The 20780-nt window shown below is 39.6% G+C and overlaps 2 protein-coding genes across 2 annotated transcripts in view; both read right to left on the bottom strand.

Annotated features, from left to right (window-relative positions):
• The window catches only part of LOC135085608 (uncharacterized), a 227278-nt gene extending 207363 nt beyond the window's left edge, over nucleotides 1-19915 (bottom strand). The window contains exon 1 of the mRNA XM_063980383.1: nucleotides 19311-19915. The gene's annotated coding sequence lies outside the window, so the exon portion shown is untranslated. The remainder of the gene's footprint in view (nucleotides 1-19310) is intronic.
• LOC135085607 (uncharacterized) lies at nucleotides 7455-8180 on the bottom strand. The gene has a single exon (XM_063980382.1). The coding sequence runs from the start codon at nucleotides 8178-8180 to the stop codon at nucleotides 7455-7457; it is 726 nt and encodes a 241-aa protein (XP_063836452.1).
• Nucleotides 19916-20780: the final 865 nt, after the last annotated feature.

Genomic DNA, 20780 nt, shown 5'->3' with positions numbered 1-20780 from the left:
TTCAAATTAGTAATTGTAATAAGAATTTATTTATGACACGTTTTTTTCAAACGAAATCTTAATTATGCAGACTCTTTATTATTTTTTCCTAAAAATATTTTTATCGATATCGACACAATCTAAATCGTCGCAGCGCAACGCCACTCGACGGCTCGGTCGAGACGTTTTTCTGCTTGCGTCGTTTAAAAAAAAGAAAAAGGTCACGAGGTCGCCGCATTTTGGTAAACGTCTTTAGTGGGAGTTACGCAAACTTTCGCGCGCTTTTGTGACAGGAGGTGTCAAACATGTTTAAAAAAATTATGAACTCGACTAACTGACCGGAAAGATGTTCGACAGGGTTTTTGATGAAAAAAATAACCCCATAGTAATCTGTATTCCATAGAAAAGGCAAAAGGGCCAAATATTTTTCTGCAAAGTTTTCAATAAGGTTGACAGTGACATAATAGTGAATTGACATACTTTTTATGATTTTCCCATAAATTATATTTGTATGGCAAAGAAAAGCATGGGTTCTTCACTAACTCCACACAAGAGATTGGTTGAAACTCAAAATTAGTTGGCGAAAACTTTAAAAGTAATTTAATTCATGTAAAAATCTTAACTAGGCTGACCGACGATCTGGTCGAAGGAAAAAAAATACCTAAGTGTGCGATGACGAATAATAATAAGATTTCCACTGGCCAACGTCTATTTTGAAAACAAAACGCGACATTGTCAACCGGTTTTTGTTTTAAGAACAACTAAACTGTCAAAACATCAACAAAAACTCGTTTCTGAGGAGCTGGCTGGTTTGTTTGCTAAACGCATTGCTTAGAAAAAAAGTTTAACCCAAAGAATAATATTTGGCCAAAAAACATTGGGGCAGGTGCACAATCTCTGAGATAAGAGAGCACGGAATTAAACTCTCACGCATCAACTTAAAACTCATTTTCGTGTGTACAGAAAAAGTTCGGTGGGCTAGATCTTTTTTTTTTAAACTTTTTTGGGTCCTTTTTGTAGAGGCGGCTTCTAAAGATACGTTTGAGAAAAAAAGTTTACTGAGTACCGTGACTGATTGATTTGTCTATTCCATTGTTATAAGAGTATTCAATAATGCAATGCAATTTCCTCTAGTAAATTAATAGTTCTATATAGGACCTCTGTTAGACTAGCTACTTCAAGACAGACAGTGGTTGGTTGAAATAGCGGAAGATCGTGCATTTTGTCGAAATAATAAATTTTGAAGGTGAATAGGGGATGAAAGTTGGTAATAATTCTCGTGTTGACAATATGAAAACTTCGAAGGCATTAAATTCAAGTCCATGAATCCTCGAACAAACGTTTGACTTTGGAGGGAATCAAACCCGGGAATGCATCTGGAGTTTTAAGATGTGTGAATCACTAGGATAAGCGGTCGCTTGTTTACCTACTTATATCATAGTGTTATTTTTGTACTTCCTAAAACTAAAGTTTATTACATAATGCATTTTAGGGCCAAAATCGATTGACAAATCACCGTAACGTTCCACAAATAATATTTACTAATCTCATGAACCGTTCACGCTATTTTAAACCGTCATGTCTAAGATGAAAGGGTCTAAACGACCATCTTCCGAGAAATTGTTTATACGACAATACATCAAAGAAACTGAAATACTTTAAAAAGAACCGCTTTGGCAGTTAAAAATTAACCAAAAAAGGTTTTAAACGCATTGTGAATCTAAGGCTGAGTGGCACGACCTAACTTTGACCGTAACTTTGACGATAACCGGTGCTTTTTGTATGGATTTTTGACGTTTGACAAAGTTAAAGTAAGATGGTGCAACGGTGCAACCCAGCCTAAATATAATAAAAGGAGAAACTGACTCACTGACATTCAACGCACAGCCTAAACGGCTAAACGTAGGCACTTGAAATTTGGAAGGGACGTAGCTTAGGTACCGTAGAGGTGCACTAAGAAAGGCATTTTCAAAATTCCCACGGGAACGGGAATTAGCGGGAAAATCGTTTTGCTTGAAATTTGACATGCAGGTAGGTATCTAAGTAAACTTAAAGCTTAGTTATAGATGACCCACGCTGAACTGTCCCGCCAAATTCAATGACAGGGGGGCGCTACCATCGTTCAACTATATGGTTTCCAACATGGCAAAAATCGGAACTAGCGATCCGGTATTGACGGTGGCGCCCCACTGTCAATGTCATGCATAGGACAGTTCAGTATTTTGGAACTATACAACAGGATATTGCAAAATTCCCACGGGAACGGGAGTTAGCGGGAAAAACATTTGTACGAAGTCGCGGGCGGCCGCTAGTACAGCATATCAGCGACTTGGCTCACTTTAAGCTTGGTCCACTGGCCAAGTTGCTGATTTAATTTTAAAATATTTTTTCTTCCGGCAACTGGGCCCAATAAGATTCTAGAGTAGATTTTTGTGGATTAATGCTGGATTTCTATATTCAATCCTAATCCAAATTGGACGGATTTGGTTTGTCAACTGTCCAATTTTAATATGTTTTTGGCCAAAATATCTGTGGTTTTTGATGTTTTTACATTTTTATATTGTTTATAAGACTATTTATTTAAACAATATTAAAGTGTAAATGCATCGAACATTTTGGAAATATAATCTAAAACTGAATTCAATTTGACAGTTGTAATCCGTATTTGGACAAGGATTGAATATAGGAAACGGGCGTTAGTGTTTAGTTTATTTAAATAATTAATCAAAGAGGACCCCTTGCCGGAAGAAAAAATATTTAAAAATTAAAACCAGTAACTTGGCCCGTGGACCAAGCTAAAAGTGGGTCAAGTCGCTGGAAGACTAGGTATAGATCGTTTCATCCACGAAGACGCGCCCCACCAAGTTTTGGAGTTTGATCCGAGCAATCCGAGCGTCATTATTGTAGTGTGCATGTGCACTCATGGATGATTTAGCGTGTACCGATAACACTCGAACATTAGCGGAAGAATGGTGGGGCGCGTCTTCGTGGATGAAGCGATCTACATCATATGTTTTCTCATAGAATTCATAATATCTTTACATTACAGGCAAGAACAAAAAATCTCAGCATCCAATGCTAGATAAGGCAAACGGTGTGAGGCTAAGCATGCATTTATTATCCCGCCATATTGGCCATAAAAGAGTTATAAAAATCTCGTAACCCCTCTCGTTCCAATAAACGCGCCATTTTGGAACCGGCTAGGGCTGGCGCGAACTAGATTCGCCCGGTTTTCCGGTTCGCATTGGATGGAGAAGGGTATTTTTGAGCCGGGACGGAAAAAGAGGTGTTATGTTTTAAATCTGACATGTCTGTGTGTGTGACATCATAACTACAATAAGGGATGAACCTATGGAGATAGCTTAGCTTTATAAGACTAGCTTTTGCCCACGGCTTTGCTGGCATGAATTTTGGTGATTTTGGTATCTCAGAAAAAAGACGCTATCGCGCGCTTTATTAAATCCTTTTTTTTAAACCTGGAACCGGGTATTTTTATTCCTCAATTCTTTCTCACAAACTTCACATTTATGAAATCAGTAGTAGTATTGCACAAATTCACGATTGTGGCAACCCTAGAAAATAGTCGCTATGCGTATGCAAATATATTTTTTAAAGTTGCCAATATCGAAACAAGATACAGATGATGATTGCAAATTGATGCGATTGGCATTATTCTCATAGTTTCAAACCTTTTTTTTTATCCACAACGAGGAAGCTCTTGGCCTGTATCTCACCTGATGGTAAGTGATGATCAGGCCGAAGGTGGAAGCGAGCTTCACCCGGAATTGGGTATCTTACCTCTAACTGCCGGAACACAACAATGCTGTTAACATTGTTGTTATGGCAACAGACTTAGGTAAGATGGTGGTAGCTAGCCAGGCGGACTTAAAACAAGCCCTACCACACACCAAACCGAACAGAAAAATCTGCTCCCACTAGGAATCGAACCCGGGACCTCTGCGTCTGAAGCAGGTGGTCTTACCACTAGACCACAGAGGCGGTTAAACTAATCTGCTGTTTCGCCTTTGTATAACTATCATTATCATCATCATTTCAGGCCGTCCACTGCTGAACATAGGCCTCTGATTTCCAGATTGATCGGTTGGTAGCGGCCTGCATCCAGCGCCTTCCTGCTACCTTTACGAGGTCGTCAATCCACCTTGCGGGTGGACGCTACACGCTGCGCTTTCCGGCACGGATTAGCAAGCTGAAGTGGCAATGGGCAGGACACATAATACTCAGAACTGACGACCGATGGGGCAGCAAGGTATCATCGTAAGATAGATAGGAGATCTTAACTTATAAGGGCTATGTTTGAGTCTTCCAGTGACTTGGCCCACTTTTAGCTTGGTCCACGGCCCAAGTTGCAGGTTTGAATTTTTAAATAATTTTTCTTCCAGTGACTGGGCCCAACTCTAAGATTTATTTAATAAAATATTGAAGGTAAAGTCAAAGTCAAAGTCAAAATTTCTTTATTTGTTTAGACTAATAAATAGTTCTTACAAATCGTCATTTTGCTCTTAAGGAGCCTTTACATGTCTCATAATCTTTTTACCCTACCAGCGCTTCGAGACCAACATTTGGCAAGTGCTGAGAAGAAGCGCCGCAACAAACTCAGTCACCACTGTCTGCCACGGTAGGCCTGGCAGTCACTGAAAAAAAGGTATTTAAAAATTTAAACTAGTAACTTGGTCCGTGGACCAAGCTAAAAGTGGGCCAAGTCACTGGAAGACTCCAATAATCGATCCTGCGCAAAATCGATGCGTTATCCGACTCGATAAGAAGTCTGAAACCTAAATCGAGAACTCGATTATTTGCTTACTGAGGACAAAGGCTTGTCACCTGATATTAGAGATGGCTTCAGCCAGTAATCTGATACTCAAAAACAAGAGGCAATCAAGAATGTTGAGTGACCGAATTGAGGGATTATCAGATTTTGAGGACCTACTAAACTTGCTGATAAAGTCCCTGATATTTTATCAGGACTTTATCCTGACTTGGTGGCAATGGACCACCTTAGAAGTGTACCTTATCGAACAAAAAAATAATTTTCAAAATCGGTCCACAATACGGAGTAATCGGTGAACATACCTAGATAAAAAAATACATACAGCCGCACATAGAACCTCCTCCTTTTTTGAAGTCGGTTAAAAAGTAGTTTGAGTTGACAAAATAGTGACGTCACTTGCTTGTATTGCCATACAAAATGTATGGGACAGTCTCGTTTTGACAGTTTTAAAAAGTACGTCAATTGATTGGTGGTGTCAACACGTCTATTAAAATTATCGCCATTGAAGTACAAAATACAAGTGTGTTAAAACAATAGCAAAGTCTCACAATACACAGTGTTTTGTGTAGTCACTGTTAACTACATTTAAGCTAAATATTTCACTCTAAGCATAGTGTCCTCACAAAGGTAACTAAACACCTTAGCAGCGTGTAAAACTCCAAAACATGTTTTATGCACATTTTCGTCAGCATGATACGTTGAGAAGACTCAAAAGGCAACTTGACATTGTAGCCAAAATACATCCTCAAATCCAGTAAGGCGATTATCACACTGCACCGCGCTCCGCCGCGGTACGCGGGACGACAGATTTAATCATTATATGCAAGTACCTCAGTTTGTATAGAAAACACGCGCGGCACAACACACTGACAACACATTTGCGCGCGGGATTCGTTATAATAATATGTATGTCGCCACGCGGACCGCAGCGGAACGCGGTGCAGTGTGATAATCACCTAAAGCGTAATTCTGACTCGCACACTAGGGTTCCGTGCACTATATTATTAATCAACGCTAATTTTGCAAACTCAAGGCCCGAGGGCCTAGTATGAGTTTACATCAAACTAAAAAAAATGACATTATGTATGACGAATTGTACAGCGCCCCTAGCGGAAACGTTCATGAACTAAAATTTCAATAAATTGAATTTAATTGTGTACAATTAATTAATTGTTGATTGTAATTAATATGAAATTGAATTGACTAGATGTGACTTATTCATAATATGTATTGTAATAATGACTTATGGGATATTTTAATGTGTATATGTATGTATTATTGACAATGTAATAATTTTTAAAAATAATGAGTCTAAATGTAACCTATGTTCTATTGCGTGCTATAATAATTATATGGCTGGATATGTGAAACTGTAATTAACCTAAGATCCTGAATGTACCATAATCAATGCAAATAAATTATTCTTGATTCTTGATTGATTCGATCATGTTTTCGAATCATCATCATCGCCACAGGACGTCCACTACTGAACATAGGCCTCTCCCACACCTCCCAAAACATTAGGTGAATCAATAGGTTTACTTTGAAAATTTTCAGTCTAAGCCCCTAATCTTGTACATCCTGATTAATAAGCCTTATCCCCTTGTGATAAAGTTCTAGTTATTCAATAAAAACCTTCTTAACTGTACAGTCAGCGTCAATTAGTTCGTAACACCCAAAGTAGCCAAAAAGTTGACAAAACCTTTTTTTTTATCCACAACGAGGAAGCTCTTAGCCTGAATCTCACCTGATGGTAAGTGATGATCAGGCCGAAGGTCGAAGCGAGCTTCACTCGGAATCCTCAACCACGGAGGAACTGGCTAGCTTACCTCTAACTGACGGAACACAACAATGCTGTTAACTTTGTTGTTATGGCGACAGACTTAGGTAAGATGGTGGTAGCTAGCCAGGCGGACTTAGAACAAGCCCTACCACCAACCAAACCGAACAGAAAAATCTGCCCCCACTGGGAATCGAACCCGAGACCTCTGTGTCTGAAGCAGGTGGTCTTACCACTAGACCACAGAGGCGGAGTTTTTCACATAGATTACGATACCGCCATTTTTATTTAGTTGTTTCACTGAGCGGTAGGAGTTGTAGTCGGGTAGTACGTCTATAATTGAAGCCTCCGACAACCAGCACTCCGTCAGAACAATGATGTCTATGCTTGAGTCAAGACGTTTTAGTGCAACGGAAAAGTCATCAAAATTATGCTGTAAGCTTCTTATGTTTAGTGATATTATTTTAAAATTGTATGTCTCTGAGTCGAAGAAGTTTTTACAGGATTCCATGGTACTATGCGAATGACAATCTATTGTTATGGTCTCGTCAATGTCATTAGATAAACTAACTGAAACCATCTTTATAGACTAGAAATTGATATGGTTTATATTTCAGAGATTTGTTAGTCATTTCGCAGGTACGAAAGCATGAGTTTAGTGTGCACATACTGTTGAATGTAATTGTGAGAACGTTGGTGAGAAGTGTGTGTAGTTTAAGTGAACCAGAGTGAGACAAAAGTATTTTTTTCATATGAAGTAAGTGACTAAGTTTAAGCATTATCATTATTATCGTTATCACTAAGGATAACAGAAGTGAGAAAATCGATTTATGCAAATTATACAATACGTTACAGAGCCAGGGAGCATTTGTGTTAATTACAGCAGGACCGTGGTACTTAGCGGGGTTAGTCGATGGGGTTGACATGGCGAAGTAGGTCCTCCATTGTTTTGATTGCGATCGCTGGTTTGCCATCTTGTTTGCGGATGTAGACAGTGCCGGTCTTAGTCCAGCAGTATTTAAAGCCCGATCCCTTGCAACGGTGGCGGGCTGAGCGAAATAACTGCCGGTTTTCATGAGTAAGACGTTCGTTGAAGTAAAGAAATCGTGGGGTGCCAGGTATCTCGATGTCTGAGCAGGTGAGTTTGCGTTTGGTTTTAGCCACTTTCAGGAATTCATCGCGTTGATGTCGGCGCAGGAATCTAACCACCAGTGGGCGTGGTTGATCCCCTGTGGAGTCGCCAGTCGAGGGGTCATCCTTACTCCGACGGAGGGGCCCTACACGCTTGGCGAAGTCCAGGTCCGCGTCGTTGAGTGGAAAGCCGATTTTTTGAGATATCACTAGTGCGATATGTACAGGGTTTTCGTTTGTGATTTCGTTAATTCCTAATATTTCGACTTCATTCCTCAGCGATGCCTGTGCTTGAGAGCGCTGCTGTTCCCGCAGGATAGTGATGGTGTTTTGTAGTGAATTGATTGTTACTGATTTCTCCTCTAGGACGTGCAATCGTTCTTCCGTCGCAATCAGTTTATTTTCATACTCGTCAAGCCGGGTGTTACATTTGGTGATGTGTTCAGCCAGTGATGTCATTTGAGCTTTTATATCGCAGACGGCTTCCCGGAGGAGTCTCATCTCCGATGCTAATGTACTCAGTGAGTTTGAGTCGCTGGCGGTTAAAGGGGAGCTCTCAATGTCCGTCCTACCGGGAGCGTCTCGCTGTGTAATAGTGGTGCAGTCGTCGCCGCAGGAGGCGGACGCCCGAATCGGTGTGTTTGTATTATCAGACCTAGGCGCTTTCGATTGGCATAGTGGGCAAAGCCAGTTAGCTCTTGCCTCATCTGAGAGCTTTTTTGCGTCTTGTAGGTTTACACATTGCGAGTGGAAAGTACTCGAGCATTTTGTGCATTTAATGTTGTGTTGATTAGGTCTTATTATCTTCGTACAGCCCGCACAAATAGCCATGTTTGCAATATTACCCGCCCGGTTAAATTGTAGTTCGTAGACTTATTCTATGACTCAGCGCTGCCTCGTCCGAGTTGTAGTCTTGCGCTGTTGTTAGAGAGCGACGAATTATTTTAAAATCAGAGCTTGTCTCACTCGCACAAGAAGTAAGCGGGGGGCGTCACAACACTCGCAGCGGCTGGCCAGCGGCGAACTTTCACTTTTTATTTGGCCGTGTGGTTTATGAGTACACGCTATTAACGGTCTAACTTAACTGGTAGCAAAGGTGAGAATATCGTACAGTTGAACTCGAAATTTTGGGAGCACCGCGACGCGTGCTGTCCCTTGCAATGCTTAGCGCACACTCTCATTTGAAGCTGACTGTACCGGTTGAGTCTATGCCTAACGTAAACCAGTTATGTGTCATAAACATTTTATATGTCAGACGATGCACGCATCCCTCCACCCCCCACTTTATGGCCTGATACATATTGCGATTATGAATTTGTTATTGCAATTTTTTAGGGTTCCTTACATGTTTTGGTAAAAAACGGTACAAAGTTCGCAGGGTCTACTAGTCACGGATTTAAACATAGGATAGTTTTTATCCCGGTTTTTGAAAGGATTTTTTGTTTTAATTAAATGTCTTTAAATAACAAATAATAACATTTTATTATGATAAATAATATGGATAAAAACCTCTCAATTCCGAAAAAAATCGCCTTTAAATATTTTTAACAACATTTTGACACTAATGACTTAAAAATTGACAGTAATGACAAAAGATTTTTGCCTCACTTTTGACGAAGAGTTTGTATGAAGACTATCCATCTAGTCTTTATTAATCTAAGTCTTTAGGGTTCTTTACAACGGTGAAATCCCGTTTTGCAGGATCTCGTTTAATATAATAGTTTGCAGTGAATTTCCCGCAAAAAACAGATCCGTTCGAACCGCCTCTGTGGTCTAGTGGTAATACCACCTGCTTCAGTCGCAGAGGTCCCGGGTTCGATTCCCAGTGGGTGCAGATTTTTCTGATCGGTTTGGTTGGTGGTAGGGCTTGTTCTAGCTACCACCATCTTACCTAAATCTGTCGCCATAACAACAATGTTAACAGCATTGTTGTGTTCCGGCAGTTAGAGGTAAGATAGCCAGTTCCTCCGTGGTTGAGGATTCCGGGTGAAGCTCGCTTCCACCTTCGGCCTGATCGCTTCCTCGTTATTTATAAAAAAAAAAAGATTTTCAAACAGACTTCTGTGTTTACACGACAGTCCAGTTCCTACATTACTGGATCCCGCAAAACTGGATCCTGAGAAAGTGCCTACACGGGCATAGCCGCGGGCAAAGCTAGTTAGACTGGAAAACAGAAATGCCCTAAGGGAACTTCAACCTTTGTAGAAGAAGCCGAACTCGACACAAGGGAAACAGTTAACATTAAACATGTTTCGGTAGTATTCTTCGGAACCCTTTGAAGTCAAGGGTCAAAGGTACTGTCACTGGTTCAAATGTAACGTTTTTGCTAGCAGTCACGGGTTTGATGTGTGTAGGGCACTGTAGGGGTCTTTAGTGTATCATAGATAGCGATTTCCCCGAATGCTTATCCTACTAATATTATAAATGCGAAAGTTTGGATGTCTGGATGTTTGTTACTCTTTCACGCAAAAACTACTGAACGGATTATGTTGAAACTTTACAGTATTATTGTTTATAACCCAGATTAACATATAGGCTATAATTTATGACGATATGTGACCAACTAAATTTAAATAAATAAATAAGACGTGGGTAAAAAGCGCCATCTATCGTCATTGGTTAAAATCTACAGCGCTGGACAAAAAAATTGGACTTTCGTAAATTATTCATTCGGGGGAAGCCGTGAAACGCCATCTATCAACATCATTTGTAATTAAACGAGGTCCACGCGTACGAAGTCGCGGGCGGCCGCTAGTTTATTCTAATCGCTTGTTCACAACTAGTCACACTCAAATGTGTAACACTGTTACTCGATGGAAAAGTGATCGGCGACTTTGTTTAAAAATCCTAATAAATAAATCTACGAATATAAAGAGTTTGTTTGGTTAAACGCGCTAATCTCAGGAGCTACTGGTACGATTTGAAAAAGTATTTTTGTGTTGGATAGCCCATTTATCGAGGAAGGCTTTAGGTTATACAACATCACACTACAGCCAATAGGGGCGGAGCAGTAAAGAAAAATGTTGCAAAAACGGGAAATATTATTAAAACTATTTTCACGCGTACGAAGTCGCGGGCATAGCTAGTTATTGTATCTTCTGAGGTAGAAAAAGGAAGAAAGAGAATTTATTTGAGGATACGGAACGCTAAAAAGTTTTTCTAACTACCCTTCACATCAATTACGCTGTACCAGTTGTACCCACTTCACAGTACTTGAACTAATCTGTATTTAGTCTAGCTTTATCCAGTTTTTTTACTTACAGTTTTCACGTAGTTCAGATCTATCTGTCACTGTCGCTCATGCTTGGATCTCCTTGTGTGAAAGAGATGGAAGCATTAAAAACGTAACGTTGTTGGGAGTAGCCCCAGCATTTTCTACACTACCTTCAGGATAATTGCTGTAATTATGCCGTGGAAATCAGTTTAATGGGATAGTCAGTACTGGCAGAGTAAATACAAATGAGTAGGTCATCTTCATAGAAACGCATGGGCGCGGTTTGTATGTGAGCGCGCCAACACGTATGCAGCGCGCACGCACACACTGACAAAATTTAGCGGGGATTAGCCAGTCGTGGTTGCGCCGAATTCTGTCAGTGTGTGCGTGCACGCCGCATGTATATTCCCCTCCCCCGGGACCTCCTGCTGCCAGAAGCAGAGGACGCCGACACCACCCAGCCTGCGGCGCCTGCGAGACCCGTCTCCGCACCAGCCGCCACAGCACCAGCAGTCACAGCACCAGCTGTCACAGCTCCGAAGCCCCGCTTCAAAATAGTGTCGGCCCAACGCCCGCACTAATGAAAAAACCAACACCAACACCAGAACATTATGTGACTGCCTGAAAGCTCCCTGGCATCCAGGAACCGCCCGCTCGCTGGTCGTTCACTGGGCCTCGACCAACGTCGACTCACCCGGTGGGCTGGTACCGCGCCGAGGGCGGGACAGTGGTGCCAGGTAGAAGCCCAGGCAGTCCGTCGCCAAAGCGACGCCAAAACCACCGACTGGCAGTAGCCAGTCGAGATGCAGCACGGGCCATGAGCACAAGCTCGACGCCCGAACCGGCCAAGAAGGTCGAAGACCTGTGATCGATCGATCGCATGTATATTGGCGCGCTCACATACAAACCGCGCTCGGTGCGTTTCTATGAAGATGACCTACTCATTTGTATTTACTCTGGTACCTACTGGAGAATACGTCTAGGTTAAGTTGACGTTTGTATGGAAAATATACGGCCGTATTCACAAACGATTCTTGCTTAAGTGAAGCAGCAAATCGAACGCACAGCGTTGAATTGATCTCTGATTGGTTTGTGTGTCACCCTGTGCGTCCACGCGCACTGTGAGACCTCATAGTAATGTTTGTGAACAGGCGTACCTAGTCTCTTTTGCAACAGTCTTGCGTATTCTGCGTATTCCATACTTAGCTCAGCGTTAAATTTCTAAGAACCCTCAACTAACAAAAGGCAGTATTTTAGTTCTGAACCCAAAATACAATACAGTCGCACCGCTCGTCAAGATATCACAAAATTTCCATTGCATTTTGAGCTTTAAACCAGTACGATTAAGGTTCAAAATCAATCATCTTATTTAGTAGTAATTCATGAATGCTCGAGAATGCATGCGTGCAAATTCTCTTTGGCATACATTATTTATGCTAAAATGGGGACAAGGGATTGACGAAAATGCATTTTTATAAAGAGTCAAAATAAAATTGTGCATTTTTAAAGAAACATAATAATCAACCGAACGGTGAAGATGTCGGACTGGCCGACTCATGATCCAAGGAACGCGGGTTCGATCCCTGCCCAGGGTTGCTAAGGCCCCGAATGCGATAAATATTTTAACTGCAACGCGACTGAACGACGAACGATAATCAGTTTTTGACAAATCCGTATCGCGGTATCGTTTTGACACTAAGGCTGGATTGCACCATCTTACTTTAGCTTTGACAAACGTCAAAAATCTGTCAAACTCCATTCAAAAATACTAGTTACCGTTATAGTTACGGTCAAAGTTAGGTGGTGTAACTCAGCCTTAGTTTTGTCAGCTAGTTCAAACGAAGCTGAAATGTAAACGGAGCGCAACTGTGCCTTTACGTAAAAGCTGATAGTAAGCTACTTTATATCAAACGCAAGTCAAACGCTTCATGAACATTTGCTGTTTCAAAAATATTTTTAATGGAAAGTACATAAAGTTGTTTCGTCTTTGTAGCGCGTGAACTTTACCGTGATACCGAATTACACATCAGCTGGAATGAAAACGGAGCGCGAGTCGCGCGCGGCTGGAGATGAAATGCGAAAGAATTGGAGGTATTAAAAATTAGCGCCATCGGGGCCCTGCAGCCCTGGTCAAAACCCTGGTCCAAAAACACAAAAAGCTACATTCGGTGCTTAATTTGGCCGGATAGGTGTACGTTGCAGTACGGAGTTTCATACAAAGAATACTGACCGCCTCGAGTTGGTACGGATACGATCCGTTTCCGGGTTGATAAGTGTGCTTCGTCCTTAACAATGACTGGACTTTCGATATTGGGAGCGGACAAAAACTAACGTTTACCCTACCCTATTTACACGTAACTCAAACTTGACAGTCACTGTGCAGAATTACCAAGTTTTTGCAAGTCTTCCAGCGACTTGGCCCACTTTAAGCTTGGTCCAAGGCACTGATTACTATTTCTTCCAGCAACTGGTCCCACTCTAATATTTTAGAGTAGATTTTTGTTGATTTGGAGGAAAAAAGCAATGTTTAAAAATTCAATAAGGCAACTTTGCCCGTGGACCAACCTGAAAGGAGTCTTTCAGCGACTTGGCCCACTTTTAGCTTGGTCCACGGGCCAAGTCACTGGTTTCAATGAGGGTTTTCGCGAATGAAAGATCCGCTAGATGGCGGGACGTGGATGTGGGGTCCGACTGCTGCGTGATTGGTGGATTTTGTTTGACATATCTGTCAATGTCATGTCAAAAATAACCAATCATGCAGCATTTGGACCTCGCGTCTACGTATTGCCATCTGGCGGATTTTAAATTCGCGAAAACCCTCATTTTTAAATATATTTTTTTCTGGCAACTGAGCCTCAAACTTTCACATTTATAATTTTAGTAGGATTAACCAATACTTTTTGTTTGTCCAGTACAGTCAGCGACAAATAGTTCGTGACACCCAAAGTGGCCAAAGAGTTGTCAACACAACCTTATTCCAATGTAACAAAGACGTGTTGCGAACTTTTGGCTACTTTGGGCGTCACGTACTATTTGACGCTGACTGTACCAATAAGTTTCTAGTATGATTGCCCACTTTAGTTCCTACGTAATATTAACATCCTAATTTCTTTTTAATTATCTTTATTAGTCTCTAGTAAAGAATGTAATTAATTTCTTCAGCGACAATTTCTTCTAATTTCACACTGCGTTCACCCGCGCGTTATCTTCTTTGTAAAAACAATGAATTAAAAAGCTTGATTTTTAATTATGACATTCTTTTGTTTGTTAATTAAGCTAAATTGGTTCAGATTGGATTAGTTCCCTTACTTTTGCTGGCAAAACACGCATTTTTTCATAATCCCTACTAATATTATAAATGCGAAAGTAACTGTCGTCTGTCTGTCACGCTTTTACGCCTAAACCACAGAACCGATTTTTATGAAATGTGGCATAGAGATAGTTTGAGTCCCGGAGAAGGACAGGATAGTATTTATCGAGGTTATTAAAACAGGGACGCGCGTGAAGACGCGGGCAAGCAAGCTAGTGTATTAGTAGTATATTTCTTTGGATATTTAAGGTGAGTATAGACTTGTAACAGAACACGAGCCATTATAAGAAATGTCTAGTGTATCATCCACCGTGTCACGAACCAGACGTCATACATTCGCAAAAACGCGAACGTTACATAGAAATGAATATCTAGTCTACTATACTCACCTTATGCTTCACCTAAAATCTTATTGGCGCTAACTCGAAACTTTTGAAATTGAAATTTCGAATTTAGAACGCGTTCGGATACGCCGGGGATGCAACGTAATCAGATCCGGCCGCTAATGCATTCCTAGTACTACGGATTTGGGGTAACGAAACGCAGTCCACTAATGGAACTGGCAGGTGGGATTTTGGAACTTTTTCCTTTTCGTGTTTTGAAATTTTAAAACATAATGGCTCGTTCTTCGCGGTGGCGGGAATTCTTTTTTTCTGGATTATCAATGGAATCGAACGCGGATTTTTTCACTTTTTTATGACCAAGGCTAGACTGCGAGCGATGTTGCATTAAAAACTTTTTTGGGTGCAGGAACTAACTGCATTGTAGAATTTAGGTAGAAGGTACATATTTTTGTAGAAAAATCGCTCGATAGTAAAATTTATTTTTACGTTTATGTGCCACAGTTTACGTTTATGTGCTGTCGTTTTAAGGCAAACTTATGACATTTGGCATTCTCCTCCAGTTAAGAATGAGCTGGATGCAGGCCGCTATTTTGTGCCGCTACCAAAGATAATAAAACTAAATAAATTCCTAACTAAGCTGGTTTTACAATAACCGTTTTTTGTGTCATTTTGTTCAAAAAACTCAATTATTTTTCAATGGCTGCGTTCAGCCGATAATTAGCATTGTTAGAATCTGCTAGCAAAATGGCCATTGCCATGGCAAGCGCCGAAAACTTTAGCATATTTTCGGCTAGGACACGTTTGCTAAACTTCAAAAGTGACGTTTCCCATACATTTTTTTGACAGTGACAGTACTTACCGCTAAAAGGACGTCTTTTGCTAGCGCTATTTTCCGCCAAACGTTTAGTTTTGCTTTGAAAAAATAACATAGCAAGAACAGCAGCTTGATCGCCTTGATCTCATCATAAAATTGTTGAATGAACACATTATGTAAGGAACACTTTTATGTTGTTACAATGGTCGGTCACGGCTTCTTAATCCATAGAAATACAGACCAAAATCCAACGAGCAACCTGATATCGGTTGAAACCAGTTCTGATCCAGGTTTCCTAGGCCCGCATTGTAAAACGGGGTTTAAGTTTTGTACCTATCTACACTCACTGTACCACGAAAATAAAGAGTCATTCTTCAATATCTTCAAAAGTACCTGACCTAGCTTTATGAAAAAACGCATTTTTTTTAAAGAATATTTAGTAACTAGCTTTTGCCCGCGGTTTCACCCGCGTGAAATTTAGTTTGTCACAGATCCTCATAAATTATAGCCTATATTATGTTAATCTAGGTTATAAACAGTAATACTGTAAAATCCGTTCAGTAGTTTTTACGTGAAAGAGTAACAAACAGACATCCAGACATCATGACATCCAAACTTTCGCATTTATAATATTAGTAGGATTTGTATGCACAAATGACTGAGTTTGGACTAGTTTGGAGAACCAAAGTGACATAGTGGCAATGGGTGGGCTCGCAGATCTGATGGCCGCCGGGGCAGAAAAATTCTCGAATCAAATGGCGACCACGGGCCAGAAGACGTAGGGACCCACTAGGTGGACCGATGATCAGAGGTGGAATTGTGTAAAGCAATCGTAATCATTTGACAGTTCATAACGTACGACTTAGATTAATAAAGCCTAGATAGATAGTCAGTGCACGAAAGGTGAGGCAGTTTTTAGGGAGCCGGCACGGCTTACCCGTAAACGTCACATGAACTGTCAAAGTGAAAAAATGGTAAACACGTCCGACGAATTTTAATTAATTAAAACGGTTTGTGCTGTGAAAGGGTGTCTAAAATACATCAGAAAAACGAAAGAAAGTGACCAGTGTTACATTTCATAAGTAAGTACTACAATTCGACGCGTATTTTGCTTGAATTTGGCTTTCAAAAATTAAATACGGGAATGATACCAGTAACAAGAAAATTTATTTCCCGATTGTTCGCCGTACAAATACACTTCCTTTTTTATGAAATCGAGACTTTTAAGTCGATTTATCTTATTGTTATTAGGTAGGTACTTTGAATTCAATAAATAAGTAAGTACATGATGCGTTTTGTTTTTGTTAATTATAAAATAATTAAAAACGTATTAAAAATTTCCCTACTTTCGGGAAAATCGCCTTCACTGTCTACACTCCCCAACAAAATTGACACTAATGACATAAGATTTTTGCCTCACTCTTGACGAAGCGTTTGTATGAAGACTATCCATCTAGGTTTTATTAATCTAAGACGTACGATTATTCTGTCAAACGCTTTGTATAACTGACATTATCGTACGTTATGAACTGTCAAATGATTACGATTGCTTTACACAATTCCACCTCTGGTGAGGGTCAAGGGAGGTGCTGCGGGCAGCGCAGGATCGGTCATTGTGAAAATCCTTGGGGGAGGCCTTTGTCCAGCAGTGGACGGAATTTGGCTGAACGTAGGTACTTGAGTTTGATTCGAGTTTCAAGTTTGTAAATACGGCCCCTAGACTGGTCTTGGGTATATTTAGCACAATGGGCCTTGCTCGCGAGGAAGTCAGGTCGTCAAAGAAGAAAACTACGCAAGTAGACTGTCGTTATCTATCTTCTAATCTTACATTAATAAAGCCTTCGTCAAAAGTGAGGCATATTATATGCCATTACTGTCAAAACGCTGTTAAAAATGTTTAGTTATGGCGATTTTTTTCGAAAGTACATAAGAGATTTTTATCCACATTATCGTAATAAAATGTTACTTAATAATTATTTAATAAGAAATTTAATTTAAACAAAAAAGTTTTTTATTTTGAAATGGTCCACTGAAAGTTGCCTCACTTTTCGTGCGCTTACTATCTATCTACTAGGCTTTATTAATCTGTGCTTCTAATATTCTTCTTCTTCCTCGGTCCCTCACTGATGAGGATCGCGACCACAGATAGTGTTCCTCCACAGACTGCGGTCATAAGCTGTGTGGACCGCACGATGCAAACTCCCGCCCACCGTCTTCCTCACCGCGTCCGACCATCTCGTCGGTGCTCTGCCCTGAGCACGTCTGCCTTCCATTTTGTCTAATATATTTGCTTCTAATTATAATATACAAGGTGGTATAAATCATCCTTTAAAAAATTTAGGTCTATTCCATGTTGATCACCCATGGTTAAGAAGTCCACTTGGATCACCCACTTGTGATTGATATAAAGTCAAATTCCCGAATATGAGACAAATCTAATGAATTATTTATTATTTAAGGAAAAGAATTGCAGTGGTCAGAAATAAAGAAGTTCGCAACTTTTATTATAAAATGTATATTACAATAAAGATTTATTATTCGTTTATTTTATACCTCAATGCCTGTATTATTATTATGTAGTTACTTACATAAAGAAATGCCCAAAGTCTTGTCAACACCATACAAAAACTCCGGTTACTGATAAAGTTATTACGGTTACTGTTAAAGTTATTACGGTTACAGTTAAGACATGCAACTCAGGCTTACAATTATAATAAGTTTAAAATACCTAACAATATGACTTTAGTTCCCAATATTTATTATTCTTACTAGGGCTATTTAGTATCCACTGCAGGAGCAGGACTCTCTCTAACCAGCGGCAAATGGAGGATTTGGCCTACACGAACGCTGGACACACGGGTTCGGGATAGTTAAGTATTTATTCTAAATTACCAACGGTACCAGTTCAATTATGGTAGCAAAGTTAGTTAACAGTCTTGGATATCGTAATTATTAAAATTTTAAACAAATATTATACAGTTATGTTTTAATAGTAACACGCTTGATGGTTTATTACTAGCGTACAATACCATGTTGTGAAATAAATGTTTAAATAAAAAATTACATACAGTTTATCAGTCAGCATAGAATAAATTAAGAATAGGTATCAAAGTATGTCATACTTGCAGTAGGTATGTTTATTTTATGTTACTATTTTGCACCACCTACCCAAATTTTCTTTTAGGCCTGAAGGTAAACTGGTTGAGAATGACACAACATTAAATTCGCCTTAGAATCTTTATTGCACAGGAAAATGGAGGATTGTATAGTATTCTAAATAATTAAAGAAGCTTTTCTAGCTTAGGTATTGATATATTATTATTCAGTTCAGTTATTGGCAGCCAACTCCAGTGGCTTATTCATTAAAAAAAGGTATGTCTAACTGTAAATTCAAAGAAGGCTAACAGTTATAAAAATGTTAACTAAAATAATAGTTTAATTTTCATGCAAACAATGCCACAAAAAGTAGATTTTTTTTATTTTTATTTGGTTGCAGCATAAAAAAAAGTTTCTATCTTTCTATGTGTTTTTAATGTCATCACAAAAACAGTACCTAATGTAAAAGATTTTTCGCGATGATAAAAAAAACTCACGCGATGCACAGTTGTCTAGTCTATTGTAATGCTTATCGTGTTTTCTATCCAGACCACATATTTTATTATTCATATATCGTGACGATATACATTCACGAAACTTCCAACTACAAAATATAGTCTGTCCTCATTTTCTTTATTTGTGAATACGGCAATAATGTGCATTGTAAAATACCTATGCAATGACACTGGCAGGCAGCAGTTTTACAGTGTCGAGGAAAGAATTTTTGAATGAAAAGTGATCAAAGAACAACAGAATTGTCATCTATACAGTAGAGACAACAATAGGTATAATTACAATCCTATGAGTAACATTAAAGTATTAACTATTAATAAAATTTGTTTTGTTTACTAACCTCTTCGTATTGCTGGATATTGTAGGGCACGAACAAACGTAACAATCACCATCACTCCAAGACCAAGGCAATTCATTACAAACGGTCACAGTCGAACATAACAAATTAGGTAGAGCATAAACAAATGTTGATTTGTACCAGAAGCAAAAGCATTGAGCCGGCGGCACGGTATTGACCCGATCCTTTATGAAACTATGGGGAAAATATGCATTTTTTATCAACTTATATCGATTCTAAGCGCGGAACGTTTAGAGCTTGAAGCAGGCTGCGTAACCATACGCCCAGTAAACAGGTTCCTTTATGTAACAATATCACTCACAAGCACCTTTGTAATTTCATTAATAACTCCTAAAAATCGATCCCACTTGGTTCACGACAATTCAAATGGAACACTGCGGTGTTAAATTCATTATTTTGCTATCTAAAACACGTCTATTGGGACGAACGGTGGATTTATAACAAACGAAACACACCCGGCTTTTTAGTATCTAGCGATTAGATAAGAATTATGACAGCACAAACCGATTTTCCATGTCATTTTTATGATACAATGGTTGCAAACAATACGTTATCAGTCGTTCGTACACGACTTGCGCGATGCACGCTCGCGATGACACTAAAACTCTATATAGATGTCGCGTTGCTCGCGTCGCCATAATGGAAAATGGCGGTCGACACGATCCGTCAAATTACCGCAAGTGATTTTAGATCTTGGCTGAATGCTATAAGATATACAATTGGAAGATGGTGTCCGTTCCTCACCACTATTCGATCGTATTAAACGGCCAATTTAAAAAGTCTGAAGTGCTCCTAACTTTGATTTGGTGAAACGTACGCTTTGTCAGTTCGCCTTATAAAAGGGATCTTTTTGTCTCTTTTTCTTGTACGCAATTTGGAACAAATATAATACATTTTATTCTACGCTTGCGCGAATGTCTTCCAATGTCTGTCACTTTGGTAAATGATATTGAACTTTAAAGTAACGAATTAAAGTTTTAGATAAGAGTTATTGCCAGACCAGATAATTATTTTTGTTGTCCAGTGAACAATACTAAAACCAAAAACTATGATTGATCCAAAACATGATCGGTATGTGTATTTATTATAAATACCTATTGGTTACTTATTTTATTGTTTGATTAAATATTGTTAGGCATAAAATATCATTGAGGCATACGAGGCATTATTATACCTACTTAATCTTAGGCAGTGATGATTGATTCGATGGTGCCACAGATAGAGATGGGTAGTGGGTAAAAACCCATTTCACCCGATTGGGTTAAAACTGGGTGATTTGGGTAAAAACCCGGTTTTTACCCATTATCACCCATTCTGGTGGGTGAAAACAAAAATAGCGTTTTTTTTAAAGTGAGAAGTGGTATTTGTTGCTAAGGGGGCGTTCTAGTGTTACGTCATGCAATCTGGGGGGAGAGGAGGTCTTGAAAAACGTTACAATGCGTTACAGTGGCG

This window comes from Ostrinia nubilalis, chromosome 29, assembly GCF_963855985.1.
Source record: "Ostrinia nubilalis chromosome 29, ilOstNubi1.1, whole genome shotgun sequence".
Lineage (NCBI taxonomy): Eukaryota > Metazoa > Arthropoda > Insecta > Lepidoptera > Crambidae > Ostrinia > Ostrinia nubilalis.
The sequence above is the reverse complement of the archived record's forward strand: the minus strand, read 5'-3'. Positions and strand labels throughout refer to the sequence as shown.

Excerpts from the sequence above, each read along its gene's own strand:
- LOC135085607 (XM_063980382.1), bottom strand. The coding sequence starts at position 8,180 with ATGAGACTCCTCCGGGAAGCCGTCTGCGATATAAAAGCTCAAATGACA.